The sequence below is a fragment of the Thermobia domestica genome, chromosome 5 (genome assembly GCF_964235325.1).
Source record: "Thermobia domestica chromosome 5, izTheDome1.hap1.1, whole genome shotgun sequence".
NCBI lineage: Eukaryota > Metazoa > Arthropoda > Insecta > Zygentoma > Lepismatidae > Thermobia > Thermobia domestica.
Genome location: NC_137458.1, coordinates 47,094,445 through 47,114,484, shown reverse-complemented (window position 1 = coordinate 47,114,484; position 20,040 = coordinate 47,094,445). Strand labels below are relative to the sequence as shown.

General features: G+C 35.0%; 1 protein-coding gene across 1 annotated transcript in view; it reads right to left on the bottom strand.

Annotated features, from left to right (window-relative positions):
* The window catches only part of Srp54k (signal recognition particle 54k), a 40,227-nt gene that overhangs the window by 17,587 nt on the left and 2,600 nt on the right, over positions 1–20,040 (bottom strand). Inside the window, exons 2-3 of the mRNA XM_081758667.1 lie at positions 13,767–13,943; positions 12,531–12,760 (exon numbers count right to left, since the gene is read on the bottom strand). Of these exons, the coding sequence (XP_081614793.1) occupies positions 12,531–12,760; positions 13,767–13,943 (407 nt within the window). The remainder of the gene's footprint in view (positions 1–12,530; positions 12,761–13,766; positions 13,944–20,040) is intronic.

Here is a 20,040-nt window from a genome sequence, read left to right as displayed (position 1 = left end):
ACTTTTGTATTTTTTTTTTTTTTTTATTTTTTTTTTTATGGGTGGAATTTGGTAGCAATGAAGACTAAGGCAACGTTTCGTTCTTACATAAACACAAAATGGACAACTTTTAATGGTGAAGCTTTAGGTTAATAATTACAGTGTTGAAAATATATTTATTTATGTACAATAAATATGTTTTTAAGTATTTTTAAGGGAGATATTTAGACAAAAGACTACCAAAAGATTAATCCGGTGACTTTGGTCTATGTTTAGTGAGGAGTGGACCAAGAACTGCACGTGAATTCAAGTAGTAGATGTTTCTCAATTTATTAAGATTGGCTAAGGAAAACAGCAGATAGGCTGCTAAAATTATTTCAACACCGAATTTCCTAAAAGTATTATAAGCACATAAACAGACTGGTGAATTGTTTCTTTAACAAATATGAGTCAGATGTTACCTGTATTACATATTTATACTTACAGAAGGTCGTTTTGCGTTTATAATAACGAATTTGGCGCCCTTTCCAGATTAAGAAATACTGAGACGCAACCAGCGGTTGTACTCGATAAGTAAATCCTGTCTCTTAACTATAGCCCTGCATCTTAGTTTTCACTGTAGAAAACTGCTTTGAAGCACATTTTGAACAATATGTTCCATTTCTCTTGATAAATTTGCCAAAGACAGTCTCGTGTGCGCGGATGTCGACAGACCATAGAAAAAATCCATCCATATCTCGTCAAATCACTACAAACTTTAATCTGTTCTCTGCACGATGGCATTCGTGCATCTTTCTATTAAGAGTCTTCCTCTCTATATGTGAGGCGGGATCATATGAGCACACAATTTATGCTTCTTTTTCAGATGTAAATCTTACGCAATTACGCGATTTACGGTTGCGGCGGATCGTTCAACTACACTTGCTATTGCCCTCCGAGACGGTGTGTTCTTACATAGTAAATAACTCATCTTGCATCTGGTGCTACTATATCCCTGTTAAAATTCCGTAAAATTCAAGATTTCGTCCCGCGCTGAGGCCATGGACGAGCACTCCTACCACAAACTGGAAGAAATTATATTATTTTTTACACCTTAAAAGTGAATGCACATAGTTCAAAACTTTAGTGCTTATGAATACTCGGAGTGTTTTCTTTATTATAGGACCAAAAGAAAAACAAGTCTCAGTAATTTTTTCCAATTTGCGATAGAAGTGTTGACGGCCCTGTCCCCAGCGAAGCCGAAATATTGAATATTACGCAATTTTAACAGAGATATGGTTGCACCATGTTTAAACACGCATCCTAGTTCGTGTACAAGTTACTATTGTCACGTTGCACCAAGGAACGCTCTTTTTGTATTACATCGGGGGTACGCCTGGGCCTCCGATATTTACGATACCTAATATTGCAAGGCCCAGCAGTAGCACCAGTGGGTGTTCGTTCTGTTGCGATTCAACACAAAGTTGATCCCTTCCTTTGACACGTAATCCTTCTTGTCATATATTGTTTACTTATTGGGCTAATTATAATCAATGTTGGAAAGGACAATAAAGTAGCCCTCTCCAAATGACATAATTTTCGCAGCCACTCACATACAACAACCTTTCTTCCTGCAAGTCAACACACACTTTTTTCAAACTGTTTGCAATAAATTCTCAGATGGGTTCACGTGTGCTGCTACCTAGCGATCGAATTCATAAGCATAAATCTGAAACGGCCTCCTGTAGAATCAGAAGTTTTCTACTTACAGATTTTATTTATAATTGATTTTGTTAAAACGTGCATATGAAAGATCGCCTTATAATTTCTTGACTTAGAGAGAAGAAGAGATCGGTGATATATACTGAATTTAAACAGTATTTCTGGAGAAGGGAACTCAAAGAATGAAATCAACAAGCATAGCCAGATAGTGTTGATGTAAAAGTTCATATGAATATACGTAAACATTGATTTGATGTGTGCACATCTTCAGGGGATGAAGTAATAAAAATTTTTCACCAGTCTTAACAAGTTACATTAACATGTTTACTACACAAAAATTCTGCAAATTTTCAGAGTTGTAAAGAAAGAAACAAGAAGAGGAAACAAAAGAAGTGTAATTAAAACGTAAGGACATAATTACGAACCTTGTTAGACACAGGAGCTCTTTTAAATTATTACTAATATACAGGGCTTGAAAAATCTTGCTTGCAAGTACCCGCCAGCCAAAATATCTACTAGCCAGACCATTTTGCAGTCACAGTGTTTATACAAATACACAAAAACACTTTGCGACACAGTAAACATATCAGTGCATTTTCTAATTTGGCTTTACAAATAAAAAAAAAAGTGGTATCCGCTATTTATTGTTGAATTCACGTTTTTGATTGATCGGCCATTACTCTCCAAATGAAATGAAATGAAAAAACTCGGCACTGGCGAGCAGACAAGTAGATTTTTCAAGCCCTGCTAATATACAAATCATGTTTTAAAATTATTTAAGAATTAAATTGCATTAAAAATACGTATCTACAAGAACAAGTTACATGCACGCGATGTTGAAGCATCACAATATTTAACTTATATTGCTCAGATAGTTATATATATATATATATATATATATATATAAAGGATAGGCTAAATAACTTACTCGTTTATCTGCAGAAGTCTAAATCGATTTATTAAATGGACTATGATGTTTCATTTTAATAACATTCCTATAGTACTGAATGGGAAATTTCTAGGGTAGGTACAAGAACTATTTTATCTGTCGCATAACGAAGTTTAAGATACATACTTGATACTAATGAATTCCATCATCATCAAAACGTGAAAAACACAAACACAAGAATTTAGGTAATTTACAATACACTAGGTTTGAAATCTTCCATAATTATAACTATGTTCCGTTCAATAGGTTGTATATTAGGGATGGCCAAAATTTTTCGGATCCGGATATCCCGGACCCAGTGAGATCCGGATCCGGATCTTGCCGGATCCGGACCTAGATCCGAATCTCGGATCCGAATCTCAGATCCGGATCCCGGATCCGAACCTCAGATCCGGATCTCGGATCTGGGTCCGGATCTCGGATCTGGATCCGAAATTCGGATCTCGGATCTGGATCCGGATCTCGGATCTGGATCCGAAACTCGGATCTGGGTCCGGATCTCGGATCTGGATCCGAAACTCGGATCTGGGTCCGGATCTCGGATCTGGATCCGAAACTCGGATCTCGGATCTGGGTCCGGATCTCGGATCTGGATCCGAAACTCGGATCTCGGATCTGGATCCGAAATTCGGATCTCGGATCTGGATCCGAAATTCGAATCTCGGATCTGGATCCGAAATTCGAATCTCAGATCTTGATTCGTATCCAAACCTGCATCTGAAATTGTGATGATAAAATTGAATATATAAAATTCGTCAAAACTTTTTTTCAGATTCACTAATATAGTAGGTTGCTGTGCTTTTAAATGTTTCCATAACACGTTTGTGCTACCTTTGTTCTTTATTTTATTTTAACCTTGCAATATTTACATCGAAGTCTCTTTAGTAAAATATTTCCAAGTTTGCCTTCTTCCCATTTCATAGTATACTGAATTGTCTGAAAACTGATGTAAATGGTAACAAATTCTTCTGTTTAGCTCCTCTTCGAAACTTAATGTTAACTTCAAATTGAAAATATTTATTTTATTCTTAGAAAATATCTTTTATATAATGCCCTTCTAATCGCAGGAATACTAGACAAAACAAACTCTGTATTAATAGTAGTTTCTGATTCACTAGAGTCCAACCATCAACAAATGTAATAATGAATATCTTTCACTTCGAAGGTACAGCAAAAAATATAGACTGGTTGGCGTGGAACAACAGTAGATTTGTAAACATACACACGAGAATTTCAGAAGAGCGATATAGTTGTGTAGTATTATTAGTATTAATAAAAGTGTTCGTTGAATGACTTTATTACCTAACTTATGGCTTGCCCTTCTGAGGTCAGGAGTTTGTTGAAGGAATAAATATAAAAGAGATTTCTGTTATTTTTTCTTCACCCTCCAGGTTTCTTTAATCGTACATTGCAGGACGTAACCAAAACATATCCATGCATCGTATCATTGAAGCGTTTTGTGTTTTGTATATTAAAGTGTTCAAAAATATTTAACATATTCGCATTTGTTTATGTGATCTCAGGTTTAATTCTCGGTGGAACATACATGAGAAAATTGAAAGCTGAAAAAATATGAAAATAGTATTTAAAAGTCAGGAAATTGATATTAAAACTTTAGCTATCTATTGGGACTGTGAGGCTGTAGTTAAATTAACCCACACGTTTCGTGAAGATATATTACGTCGTTATTGTTTATTTACTATAAGCTACCAAATACATCCTCAGAGGCCACTTTACACTGTAGTAATCAACAGATGAAAACATTGGAAAAGGAATGGAAGGAAGGTCTCCAGAGCCTTAGATCAAGGTACTAACCTAGCATTTGCCCAGTATAACTGAGGAACAACCCTGGAAAATCCTCAGTCAGGATGGCTGGTCTCCGAATTCAAACCCGGTATTATCCAATTGCGAAGCAAGAATCCTAACAAGTAGCCTGAGCTCGCTCCGTATTATTATTATTATTATTATTTAATTAACGTGATGTTCTAAAATTAGTGCAAATTAAACCCCACTTTCTTTATTGCTGATGTTATAGTTAATAAGCCTACACGAGACATCAGTCCCCCATCAAGAAAGAATACTAGAACTGGAATTCAGGAAGCGGGGGTGAAGAGATTAATGAGGATGAGGAAACTATGTACGATGCAAAAACTGATAAATTATGACTTCATCACAGATATATTCACTTACGTCAATTAATATTTCTCTGATACAGGGCACTCTTACTTTCTATAGTGGCAGGAAAATGGCCCGCTCTTGTAAACGAACACACTAAGCATGTGCATATAGGCGCAATGTCCGTGCAAAAGAAACATAGGTAAAACCAGAAAAAAAAATAGGGAAAGCGAGGGGAAAGTGATAAAACGCCATTCAGCTTAAAAAGAAGCTAAAAATAACTAAACTTAGAGCTACGAAAGACGCGAGGCGAATTTTATCGAAAAGATTGTTTTTCCTTGTGATTAGTTGTGCTAACTATGAACATGAATTAAAAAGAAAACAAGTAGCTAGCTCTGAATTTCGCAAACTGGTTGAAAAGAAAATATTGGAAAAAATTAATAATAAAGAAGGCATTTATGATAATTAAAACAAACTAAATTCTTGGCACCCAGTCCCTTGGTTCCTACCAGCGGACTTACGTTCAAAGTGGGAAGGTGTAGTCAACGCATCGACACCCGAAGTCCCTAATGCCGGCTTTCTAGACTGGAGTCCGCTACCTTTTACTTAAGATAACTCCCCAATTGTCCTCACGATGCTGGGTCAACATCGAAATTGTTGAGTGCCTCTCCGGAAATTGAACCCATGACCACGGGCACCGAAGGCACGCGCTAACCTCTGTTTTTTATATATAAAAAGGTAACAGCTTTTTATCAGATTATTGAACCTGTTGAACGCTTTGCACGGATTACACTGTAACCATTACGACACCACACAGACATAGAAGTAAACTAGGACAGTTAAAAACACCTATGCCCGAAGTGGGATTTGAATCCAAGACATTCACAGTAAACGATCCACAGCCTAATGCCGCAGACCACTCGACTATGGCTGTCGGGTTTTATCGGCTAATCTGTAGTATATTTAAAGTAACTGATTATTTTAAAAGTTGCTCCTAAATACTGACAATCTAAGTCTTATGTATCAAATATTTCCTGCAATAATACCATACACTCTCCGACTTCTATAGACGAAAAGCCATAGTTACCCACATTATCTAATACAGAAATAAGTTCTGATTCTCTAGTAGCTGCTGATGGTGATAGTCAAGGTTCACCGAAGCATGATCCCAAACCCAAACTGAGATATTGATGTCACTGAAACGCCTGAAAAGCCATTGTGGGTAAGTGAATTGCCCACTTGTCAGGATGAAGTGCGATGGTGATGTGAAATGCGGGGCTGTCAGAGGTACTACTTACAATAATTGGATTTATAATATTCTAGGTTTCCGTAAACCCTCTTCAAGAAGATAACTGTTAATCTTAGCTTTGAAAATGTTACATAAAGAGTTTTATTGCTATCATTAGGTTGCATATAAATCTCTTTATTCCGGAATTATCGGATTTACTTTAACGCTTAACTTTCACATCTTTTCTGATTTACGAATATTTAAATCACGATTATCCCCTTAAGGTCAATTAGTGATATTTTAACTCATTTCGAACCAACTATATATATATAGTTAGTCTTGTTATATGGGAATAATTGAGACCAGAAGCAGTCTACAGGCTAAGTTCAAATGAATCTTGGTCGACCTCCTGATAAACCACGTCTTTCAGCAAGGTGAATTGCGGCAATCCGATACCCACGTGAGGAAATCTTCCGGTTCAAGTGAAAGCTTCCATAAGAATCAGCACCCTAATCAGTGGAATGTTTCTTGCTAATTTTTCCCCAATGTGAAAGTACCTAACTTTATTGTTAAAAATGAAAAGGCCTTTATTTCAAACAAGTCGCCATTAGAGTTTTCATATTTGAACACAACACTCATGAAAAGTCATGTTAAAGCGCGACTTACCCCTGAAGAAGAATATTTATCTGTTTTTAGTTTCTCGTGTTCCCCAAACTACATGCGGAATTATTGCATGTGCCTTCCGCTCGCATTACCTGGGTACAAACAGCTACGATCTTGGTACTAGCATATGTTTCGGTTTCCAGATCTCAAATATTTATATTTCAGCCTGATTCTATGTCTGAATCCGAAATTTCAAATCTAGATAAGGGGCACCAAAATTCATAGTTTATTCTCGGTGCTCATATTGTGATTTACTAAATAATTATTAAATCTAATTGTAAAATATACATTTGATATTTTGAGCAGACTAAGCAAGATAAATATACGCAAAAACTAGTCAATACTTGTCTTAACTGCTTATATTTTCTTAACTGTCAATGAAATAGGCGTATTGAGGAATTTTAAATATTCCAGTTTTGTACTCCGGTTTCAAATATATATATATATATATATGCATTATTTCATCTCGGTCCTGCAACCAAGTGGACCTAGATTCGACATTGGAACTCTCATCCGGATCATTTTTTTTTTTTTTTTTTTTTTTTTAAGTAAGCCAAGCATTTGATCTTTAGAGTAGAATGAAGGAAACAAATAGACTTGCTAATATTCGTCTTAATGTTCTATTCTCTTCTTCACTGTGAGGACTTCGTGAAATTACTTTCGGCGAATTTTAGATATTCAAGTTTATCATAATTTGGGTGGGATATGGGTTTGGATAAGAATCAAAATCTGAGATTCGGATTTCGGATCCAGATCCGAATTTCAAACCCAGATCCGAGATCCGAATCCAGATTCGAGATTAGAGATCCGGATCCAGATCCGAGATTCGAGATCTGGACCCAGATCCGAGATCCGGATCCAGATCCGAAATCCGAGATCCGGACCCAGATCCGAAATCCGGACCCAGATCCGAAATCCGAGATCCGGATCCAGATCCGAAATCCGAGATCCGGATCTAGATCCGAGATTCGAGATCCGGATCCAAAGGATCCGGACCCAATCAGATCCGGATCTTCGGATCCGGCCAGATCCGGATCCGGCCATCCCTATTGTATATATGGAGTTTTTGCATCCTCTTTCGATACCGATACTATGTAATACAAGGACCTAGAACTTAATTTGAAATCTGAAGTGCAGGCACTGCTTAACAAGATATGAGTTCGTATATCGCGCACAAGCGAGAACGTAAACTTTTTCCCACTGGAGGAATCTCAAGCTGGGATAGCACAGGACAGCGTTTCTGAATTGTTTTTCAAGTGAGCACCACTTTTATTAGTCCGAATGTAATACGGACCACTTAATAGAAACTTGCAACATTTCTTCTACGCCCCAGCTACATGACCACCTTAATCTCGTCCCATTACACAACAAATTTATCATTTTCTTTGTTGGGGTTATGTACCTGAATATCATAATATTTATAATTTTTAAAATAGTATGAATTAAAATCAACTTGATTTTATTGATTGATTGAATTCTAATGGGGACGTCAGCATTAATTTGTCCCCGTCACAGGACACTTGATTTTATATTGGTATTAACAGAACAAAATATATATTAGATCTTTTGAAAATAACTGAAGACTATCAGGGATATTTTATAATAATACATATATAAACTATTAGAATTCATATAATCCTTACTTCATTAAATTATACAATCTATTATTTTAACTGTTTTAGATGTTCAACTATTGTGAGATATACATAATTACTTAAAATTTACTTTTTCTAACTTTTTATTTTATTTTTTTTAAACTAATGTTCAATCTAAACGGACCTCGAAGACAGTTTGAAAAATGAAATGACATACTTCAGTTTTACATCCCACGGTTATGCCCGCTAGGCTAAAGAACACGGTGATGACGAGAAATGGATTGAATAGTGGAATGAATAATATAACGAAATACTGGATAGGTTAATAATTACCTGTACCTTGGGTAGAAAGTGCTCATACATAAGCACTATACCATATAGAATGTTAATTTAATAATAACAAAAGAAGCAGGTTTTTAATATCTGTAAGATATTAGAGAGTATAATATAGTTCGTTGCTATGTAATTGTTTATGGATACCTAATTCTCTTGTATGTGCACGACAGTGTGAATAACAAATACATTAAAAGTGTATCAACTAATAAACCATTTTAAACCGTTCATCTACTTTATAATTCTGATAGAGAAGGTGAGAATAGTATTATATACATAATTATAAAAAATATTTTTACATGAAAACAGTTACTACCACTCAAGTTCTTTATATCATCGATCGAACCAGGTTGACGACTACCCTTGGTGAGTCGTTGTAAACATTTTGGTTCACCTCACCCGGGAATTCTTGTAAATTCGCTACCCGAAGCCAAGTAAGGATGAATTTACTTTTGTAATCAAGTTAATGAATACAAATTTCACAAGACTGAGAAGTGGTAGAATAATAATAAGAAAAATGAACGGTAACGCTATGGAGAATGAACCTAATGATAGTGACAACGGTGAACATAGTGTAACTCCAGGGATGACACTAGAAGACCGAATCTTGATAGCCTTACAGCGGCAAGAACAATATCATAAAGACGATTCGGAAGCTATGAAGCGACTGGAACAAAATTTGGTTCAATTAAAACAGACGATTGAACAGAAGTCCGAAGAAAGTAACAAGCAATACGAGGAATTGAAACAGATGATAGAACAGAGGTCCGAAGAATCCAACAAGCGGTATGAGGAATTAAGTAAACGAATGGAACAGAAGTCAGATCAAACTAAACAATCAATTATCCAGGCGATGGATGACATCACCTCACAGTTCGAGGAAAAGTTAAATAGAATATCTGAGGATTGTCAGGAAAATCACGACCACATCATACAAGAAATCAGTGGTGTAAAAAAGGATTTAGAAGTAATGGAATCTTCTGTTCGTCAGCAAAAGGTTCAGGTCACCAATAATTCAAACAACATACGTGCAAATACACAACTGATAGCTACTCTACAGGAGGAAATGAGGAAGCTACAGGTCAAGGACAACGCACACCACAATAATACGGTCAGTGATCATTTGGAGTTTCCCCATTCACAAGAGATGACCTCGCCTCCACCTACATCTGATGAGGACCTTATTTTGGAGGAAATTCATCCGAAGAGTACTGATAGACGGATAAGAGACGGTACAACAACACATCACGTCATGGATAGGAATTGTCACCCAATAAGTACTCGGAACGATAAAAGGAAGGTAAAATTAAGCGTTAAGATGAGTGAAATACGTGCCATGAGTAAATTCAGTGGTAAATGTAATGAGAATGCTACTTCGTTCCTGGAAAAATTTCAGGACGAATGCAATATAATGTGTATAGATAGATCACAATATATGAAGCTAATCCCTCATTTATTACTCCCACCATGTTCCTTATGGTTTAAGGCAATACGTGATCACATCAATACATATGAGGAATTCAAGGCAGCACTGATCGCCAATTATGAAAATGATATTTTGCTTGCAAATAGAGATGCCACGATTAGAAATCAACATTTCAATCCTCGTTTACACAAATCCGTTGTTGAATTTGTTGTAAATACCTACAACGAATTAAAAGTTGTTAATCCATTGCAGTCGGAATCTAGAATAATAGCATCCATTCGAAATTTGCTCCCATTTAAGTTACAACAAATCTTGTTTTCTACACAGTGTATGAGTTTCAACCATTTGTTAATGCTCGTTCAATGTTATGAAACTCAATACAATGCTTTGAATAAACAAGCAGGAGTAGGTAAAAGTAAAAATAATTCAGATCATTTTGTACCTGTTCGGAATCTAAATATCCGTAGTGTGAACGATACGGAGCGCAATATAAAGCGAGCAAATTCAAGCAACCCAAACGAACAAAATAGGCAAAGCTATGTAGGGAATCCGCCTAACCTAATTAGTCGTGGCAATCCTTATGTAAGACCGTATACTCAAAATAGGTTTAAAAATAGACATAAAAATAATCGAAAGATATGGCGAAATTTCAGGAATACGACAAATTACGTGGATAGACATAATCGCTGTTCAAGAGATGGCACTTTGTATCAAAATCAGGATCACGATGCAATGCATGTACAACATATAGTGGAACCTAATCAAGATTGTGCCGTACAATGTACCTTATTAGAATCATATGCAAGTACAAATTTAAACTGATTCTAGTTAATGAAGTTAGGGTTAAACCCATATCAGTTATATATTCTTGTGAATTTTTATTTTTAAGTTTATGTGTTAATATCAATAATGAAAACAATTCTTATAGCTTCGATATACAAGCAATATGAGGAATTATAATTCGGTTCATAATTGATTAAAAGCAAAGATTATTTATATTAGATTGACTTGTGTTGAAAACTTAATTGTCAAAGATTATGTTAAGTATAAGATTCATTCTTTTAAGCTAATTATTCAACGACTATCTTGGATAAGATTCTTCATTATTCTGATGCCTTATAGATCCAATGTTTATTTTGAAATATCATCTAAAATAATTAATATATATAATGCGCCCTGCATCACGGTGACTCATGTATTAAAACGTAATTGATTCTTACGATTTTGACTTCGTACCCTTCAAAAATTATATATTAAGCGACGACGTTTAATAATAAAATATAATAATGTAATAAATGATAATGAAATGAATATAATTAATGTAATAAAATATAAGTAGTAATGAAATGAAAGATTTGTTATAAATATATATATGTATATGAAATGTAATGAAGATATACGAGGGACGATCAAAATGTAAAGGATATATGTAATGTAAGATTTCTATTGTAAACGGACCAGTGATTCTTGAAGATAAAAGCCAAGTTCGTTTATGACTTTTATATTCAGTCCCATCGTCGGGCGACATTTTTATATAACGAAATACTGGATAGGTTAATAATTACCTGTACCTTGGGTAGAAAGTGCTCATACATAAGCACTATACCATATAGAATGTTAATTTAATAATAACAAAAGAAGAAGGTTTTTAATATCTGTAAGATATTAGAGAGTATAATATAGTTCGTTGCTATGTAATTGTTTATGGATACCTAATTCTCTTGTATGTGCACGACAGTGTGAATAACAAATACATTAAAAGTGTATCAACTAATAAACCATTTTAAACCGTTCATCTACTTTATAATTCTGATAGAGAAGGTGAGAATAGTATTATATACATAATTATAAAAAATATTTTTACATGAAAACAGTTACTACCACTCAAGTTCTTTATATCATCGATCGAACCAGGTTGACGACTACCCTTGGTGAGTCGTTGTAATAAAGTGGGAGGAAACAGGAGAACCCTGAGAACCCCCCCACACACCGTGTTTGTAGACCATAAAGTTCACTTGGCGCACGGTGGGATCGAACCAGGGACCCCACGCACCAGAGATGAACGCTCTACCACTAAGCCCTAGTGAGAAGGAACTCGTGTTCAGAACAGTTCCTGCGCTAACCACGTACAGTCCTCTTGGCAGGTCTTCGCAAAAAAGTCTGCAGACTCTACGACCGAGACTTTTCATACTTTTGAAACTGTACAAAATTATTTATAAATACACGGAGAACAATTGTTACACACATGACTACCTTACAAAAGAAAGATTATGTACTTTTTTTTTTCAAATTACTAGTGCCTCATTTTAGCCAGACGGTTGATTTAAAATTTAACGTCTCTTTCCAGCGTTGAGACATTGGTGTACAAAAGGTAACAACTTACTGTAAGATTAGAACCAAATACGCTCTCATCCGGCTGTTTCTCTACAAAGGAGCTCATGCTAACTGTATATCCACGACAGTTCTTTGAGCCAGCAAATTTAAGAGGGCTACGGCTACTACAATTTAAGTATCTAATGACATTTGTTCAATCAAACTTACCTGCCATAAAACGGTATCCTAGCTTTCGTTGCGTTTTGTTTCAACTGATCATATGCACCAGCACGGAAAGTATCGGCGCATACTAGACACGATTTCCAATTTTTCTTCAGATAATAATAGGCTAACTTTGTGCATGTCGTTGTCTTACCAGATCCTTGCAAACCGACAAACATAATTATGTTTGGTCTGCCTTTCACTGGTTGATATGCCTTTACACCAGGATCTACAAGCTGGAACAATAATAAACATGTTGTCATATAATTAGTCCAATAAACTTTTACACAAACTAAAAGTGACATATGAGTAACTTTACATTATTACAACAGCAACTCATGAAGTTTATATAAAGTATAACACAAAATCAAACAACAGCTGAAATTGTCATAAAGCAATGATAAAAATGTAAATAGCATTTAAAAAGATAAAAAAAATATATATATATTAGTTCTGTCCTTATAATACATTGTAATCCATCCTTATCTGTGAAAAGAACACCCACAGAAGTTTAATAATTCGTAACACATCATTTATTAACTTTGTTTCATGAGAAGTTCAAATTAGAAATATATACAAAAAAGTGACTTCGATTATAGTAAAGTGGAGTCACTCGGTCTAAAAAGTGTAAAACGCTTTTTCAGGTCAGCCACCCTGAATGAGGTTTTCCTGGGTTTTCCTCATTCACACCAGGCAAATGCCGGGGTGGTACCTAACTTATAGGTCCCAGGCCGCTTCCTTCCTTCCCCAATCCTTTCTTCCTTCCCTTTCCCCGGATTGTGTGCTCGCTGAGGGACGTCATCCCTCCAATCGTAAAGGGCTAAATGGCCTTAGATGCCAAAAGCCCAGAAATCTAAATCCTAATCCTAATCGATTATAGTAAGCTACTAAAACAGCAAAAATCCTGAAAATTCTGTAAGATATAAGAAATTACTAGACTTCACATTGCTTACTAAATTCAATAGTATGAAGACAACTTTCACATTTATGCAAAAATGCAAATATTCTAGCAAAAAATGACTTTTTCACATCACATCTCACAAAAAAAAAAAAAATAAATAAATAAATAAATAAATAAATAAATAAATAAAATAAATAAAAAATAAAATAAAATAAATAAATAAATAAAAGAAATCTTTCGAGTACATAATTATTCATAGTTACATTAAGCAAAATCATCACCTAAAAGTATAAACTATTAGTTTACTTTACAACAAAATTACAAACATAATGTTAACATACCTTTACAAGTTCCTTAAACACAGCACTCTGAATCATTCTTCTTTTGTTCAGCCCTCCTGCCATTTCATCAAAGTCAATGACAGCCCGCACATTCTCTCGTAACTTCTTTACTAGGCGAATATTTACATCGGCCTCAAGTAATGCGGCACATATTTCTTTTAGCATAGCATTGAGCACCTGGAAGTAAAAATCAGGTTCATTATTAAAATATTCAACTTAAACTTTACAAAAATAGCTTAAGGAATTAAACTGCTTCGATTTCCAGCTAATAAAAAACACTGCCTGTTTAAAATGTTTTTAGAAGTACTGCACATCTGGCACACTTGTTAGTAAACAAATATTAGCTCATAAACATTGTTCTCACTTAAAAATGCTCTTTTACTTATTTAACTGTATACGTAACGGTGTTTATAAGTCCAACTTTAATAAGTGTTTAATATTATCCTATTGAATCGAGAAACAAATAACAAAGTAAACACCTATATTGTGCCTACAATATTAATTTCTTGAAATATATGAACTGTGGATTCTTTTATCTGTCACATAATAAGAAACAATGTAGGTATTAATCGATTGACATTACAGCATCAGAATCTTCCTTTGACAAAAAATACTGAGGCTTACGGAATTTCCACAAGCTGGCCAGATATTATTCTCGTAAACCTCAAAACATGACACGAGAATAATAGGTTACCTGCATGTGTAAAGTACCTTAAGACTCACTAAAGAACGTGTGCGATGTAATAAGAATTCATTCACGTCTACTCTTTTGGGGGAAGGGGGACATCGACCGATGATGGTAGTTTGCACAGTTTTCCGAAATATTTCAAGAAATTAGAAGTCCCCTCCGGTCTAGCGCCTAGCGCGCGCGCCTTTGATGAACAGGGTCCCAAGTTCGCTCTCAGTGGAAAAGCATTGAATGCATTACGGTGTTTTGATTCCACCTTAAAGTGTAGATCCACGTTTACATAGCCTCTATGCTGAAAACGGATCCTAAACTTGAACAAAGAAATAATTAATATCGCAGGTATTACATATGAGATTAAATTCTTATTTATTTCCTACCTGTTGTATAAGACCATTTCACCTGCAAGTATAATGAAAGGAACACTAATATGGAGATGCAAAAAAGTCGTTTTTTTGAATCGATGTTTTTTTTTTGCACATAAAAAGCCGGCTTTTTGGGGGAAAAACGAGAATTTTGGAAATTTTGGCTTTTTTCATTTTCATGTTTTTTCTATTTAGATAGCTTTCTTATAGTATACTCCAAAGTTAAATAAGATTTCATGACCTAAATGCCATATTTCACTCTGGAATTCACCATCATGATGGATGGAGCACATGTTTTATGAATTAAAGTGAACATAAAGTACATAGTATTTTAGGGCAATTTTAGAGGTCATTTAACTTTATTTCAACTTCTGAGTTATCGACAATGTTTTTCTTCTCCAGATAATTTCTTTTTAGTCACCCGTGTTTCACTTCTTAGAGCTTAGTACTCTAGCTTCTAGCACATAATTAAACTTATGTTTTTCAATATATCTGTCAGAACGTACTTCCACATTTCTGTTATACTGTAGCCGTGCAATGACTTAGCAACAATCTTCCGGATACAACCTTAAATACCATTTGATAGGAATAATCAGTAGGGGATTTAGATTTGGGAGCGGTTTCTCTGAATGTTTGATTTTTCAAAAAATCCCTAATTTTTATTTGGGAGGAGCTTGAAGTTTATGAGTACAGGCATAACAAATATTTCGTTTTGTTTGAATATTCAGAAATATTCCTCCGGATCAACCTTAAAGACCATTTTATACTGAAATCAGTGGTGGATTTAGAAAAGTATTTTGGGGGGAGTTTTTCTTATAAATGTTTAGTTTTTTTTTTTTTTTTTTTTAATCCTAATACTTTATCTGAGGAGAGCTTGAAGTTTATATAACTAATATTTAGTTTGTTTTAAAATTTCCATAATTTCGGGGTAAAGGCTTTAATCCGAAAGACATCCTTACCCTAACCCCTTCGCAAATTCGTCACTGCTGGTAATTAGTAATAACAACGATTTAAAACCGATAAGAAAGGAAGTCGGCCAGGACTCACAGTACACGCACTATCTCTACATTCACAAATGGAATTAAGAAAAACCTTTGTCAAAATGGTCGAATGCGGGGATGAATCCCGGACTTCCCGATAGAAGCGCAAAAGCTAACCACTCAGTCATGTTTGTTATGCAGTTGTGCTTAACTTAAATGTATTCTCTCTGTCAGTGGTCTATGGAATGCAAGGATTCAGTGCCGCTTTCATAAAAGCTCTCCATTGACTTGCCCAATTTGATCCAGTTTCAGGTATTCCTACTTCTACAAGATCCATCTTAATATTGTCCTCCCATCTGCGCCTAGATCTTCCTAATGGACGTTTTCCGACTGGATTTCCAGTTAAAACTTTGAAAGCGCTCCTACCTTCTTCCATTCTGGCTACATGACCTGCCTACCTGAGCCTCATAGACTTGATATGATTAACGATGTTTGGTAAACCGTATAAATTATGTAGGTCTTCGTTATGAAGTTTCTGCCATTCCCCATTCCCGTTCCTCTTGCGTCCAAATATTCGTCTCGGGATTTTATTCTCAAATATTTTCAGTCTGCGTTCTTCCCCCAGCGTAAGCGACCATGATTCACAACCATAAAGCATAACAGGCATGATTATCATTTTATATATTTTAAGCTTTAAATTCCTCGACAGAATTCGCGACGACCAAATATTTTGAACTGAATAATAACACAAATTTCCTGATTTCAGTCGACATTTAATTTCTTCGTAGATATGATTTTGGTCTCGTAATATTGATCCTAGATATTTGAAAGTATCCACTTTGTCGGAAGTATTATTTAATATTTTAACGCATTCGTAATTTGCCGTATGACAATCCTGGTGAACTTCCATGTATTTAGTTTTCTCAGTATTTATTTCTAAATCAATGTCGCTGCAAACGTTTAATAAGGCTTCTGAATTTATTTCGATGTTCTCCTATAAGATTTACATCAGCATACGCCATAACCTGCTGAATCCATTCAGCTCTAGACCCTGGCTGCTATCTTTGATTTTCCTTATAGCGTACTCCGGAACAAAGCTGAATAATAATGGCGACAACGCATCTCCTTGTTTCAGGCCATTCTTGACGTGGAAGCTCGCATTTTTCTACTCGAACTTTACTCGGGGATTCATTTAAACACATTTTCATTAATCTAACAAGCTTTTCCGGTATTCCAAATTCTGTAAGAGTGTTGTAAAATGTTTTCCTTCTAACCGAGTCGTAAGCCTTTCTAAAATCAATAAACAGCTAATGTACTGGGTAATATAATCCCATTTCTTTTGGAATATTTGTCGAATGGTAAATATCTGGTTGATACTTGATCGATTTCGCCTAAATCCACACTGATAATCTCCAATAATTTCATCTGCATATGGGATTACTCTTGTTAATAGAATGTAATGAGAAATGCCTCGTTAATTATAACAATCAGTTTTATCGCCTTCCTTGTGAATTGGAACAGTGATTGATTCTTTTCACTCTTCTTAAATGTATTCCATAGTTATTCCTTTTTGAAAAAAAAAAAAAAAAAAAAAAAAGCAACGATATAATGAATTCCTCTTGTTAAGAATTCAGAAACCTTCAGAACTGGGTAAACCGTGATGGTGGTTATATATTCTAGAGCCTACGAAACCACACACTCAGTCTATTATGCATATGATCCATGAACAGAAAATTCGGTACTTTCCCGATTCTGAACACGCTTAAAGAACAGTCACTGCATTACAGAATTCGGAACCTTACCGATTTTGTAGATCCGAAGCACTTGATAGGTGGTAACAGATTATTACGTATGTGATCAATGAATGAAAAATTTGTTCGAAGTATTTATACAATGTATGTGAAAGTTAGAACTTAACTGAAAAATTTCAAGAATGTACAGAACCGGCCGAAACGAAGCTCTTGATGTGCAGCTTTTAAGAGTATCATATAAATGTATTTCTCTCATGTTTTACTTTATTTTGTTTCAAAAAGAGGATGTGTGATATTTTGAAGTAAAAATACTACATACAATTTTGCTAGTTATTTATGTATATTTTTTCTTTAAAACAAGTACTTAATTTGTATATAAAGAGGTTAAAAATTTATTAAATATATTGGTCAATTCTTTGGAATTCATAATGTAAATATGTTAAGTATTAAAAAAAAAAAAAAAAAAAAAAACTTTTCGAAATTCATGGTTTATTTTAGAGGTTTTATATTATTATATGCATCAGTTACTAATTAAATGAGTTTTGTGTTATAGAGAAGCGAAACGAAGTCTGCTTTATCAATTTGAAGCAAAATTTTCAAAAAAGCCCAAAATTTCCCAAGTAAAAAAGCGAAGCAGAAAAAAACCGAGTTTTTTTTCCAAAAACGCCGGCTTTTTTTTTTTCGAGCCCTTGCATCTCTACCCTAATATACAGGAAATTAAATCTTTTAAATTTCACGTATCATGATTACGCTCTTTCGAAGATTAAAGGAGACAGTTGATTAATGAAAGTCAATGGGGGTGAAGGAAAAAGACATTCCCTTAATCGTGCTGTATCATATTTCAAATATTAAGGATAGTTCAAAAAGATATAAGTACGATTTCTCAGTTTCTTTTTTTAAACACCAAAGATTATACCGAAGATACAGGAGACAATTCAAAGTATGTAAACTTCACGATAGGAATCCACCTATTCTGTAAACCAGTACCTCGAAGAAGACTTCAGGAATTACTGAAGTCGAAATTAATCGGTGAAAATAAAAGTCGAAAAGCATTAAAGGTACCTGTAAAGAAATTTCCTCAGAATAAATTAATTCTCTGTAATCTTCGTGATACTTTTGTATTATTTAAACAGAAATATCCAGTGCTTAAAATGGGATTTTCCTAGGTTTTGTGAACTCTGGCCTAAGTACTGTGTAGAGGAACAACGCACCAAAACACAAAACTTACGCTTATTCATTATGGGATAAAAGAATAGATGGAAGGTGCTACACTAATTAGGTCTTACAAATCTATTATGATGTATGTAGTGTGTGCCAATTCAACTGAAGCTTCCTACTTTGGAGATTGAAAAACTGTCCTGGCTTTGAAGAAGTCAAATGAAGGATTGAAGAAGCTTTCAGGCTCAAATGTATTGAAAACATCAGCTACAAACAACAGATACAAGTTCAAAAGGAACATCTCTGAGGACTAGTCAAACCTACTAAAGATTTCATCAGTATATTTTTTGAAAAACTTCCGAAATTTCATCAACACTTATTTCTTGTTGGTCAACAGTCCAGTTAGTTTATCCATCTGAAACAATCTCTGATAGAAAGTGAATGTCTTGCAGTATGAGACTTCGTTGAGAACTATTCTTTCATTTTTCAGAATGCAGCCCAATGTTTCCACTGGCACAATGCACAGACAACCGTTCATCGCTTCACAATCTATTTTCAAGATTCACATATTTATGGATACATCTCTTGTCATCATGTCTGACTGCATTGCACATGATACAATAGCGGTGCACCTTTTCCAGAAAACCAAGCCTAATCAGTTAGTAGAATGGTGGTATTGCTTCTCAGGAAGAAAAGTTCAATTTTCTCAACCTTTATTAACATGAATCAGACTTTGGAATCAAAACTTTTTTGGGGGGGGCACATCACATGACAAGAGGGTATTTGATGGTGTAGATGGGATTGTTAAAAGACTTGTAGCTAACGCTACTCTTCAAATGACCTACAATGATCACATCACGACTCCACAACAGTTGTCTGACTGAGTCAAAGAACATGTTGTGTCAATACATTTTCAGCATAGTACAACTGAACAGCATAAAGCAGCAGCAGCAACCTGAAACTCAGAACAATGATGGCAAAAATTATACTAGGTACTATTTTGTCCCATTGAACAAGAATAAAAGCAAAAGAGTAGAAAGCATATAAAACCTTTTAAACGTGCTTTTGAATTCACAGAAATAGTTGGACATTCGTTCTGTAGATATCATAGTCACTGGTGGTAAGGATGTGTTCTTGACTCAGATGAAGTTCTTACATCCAGATGGAACTTCATATTTTTTCCCCTACCCAAGCTTTGATGGTGTTCTTAATGTACCTATGAGTAAGACCCCAGGGTGAATGCAACAGAAAGAGTCTACCTCTTACAAAGGAAGTTCGGGAGAAAACACTCGCCTGCAGAGAAACTAAACATGTCATTTGAAGGATCAATTCATG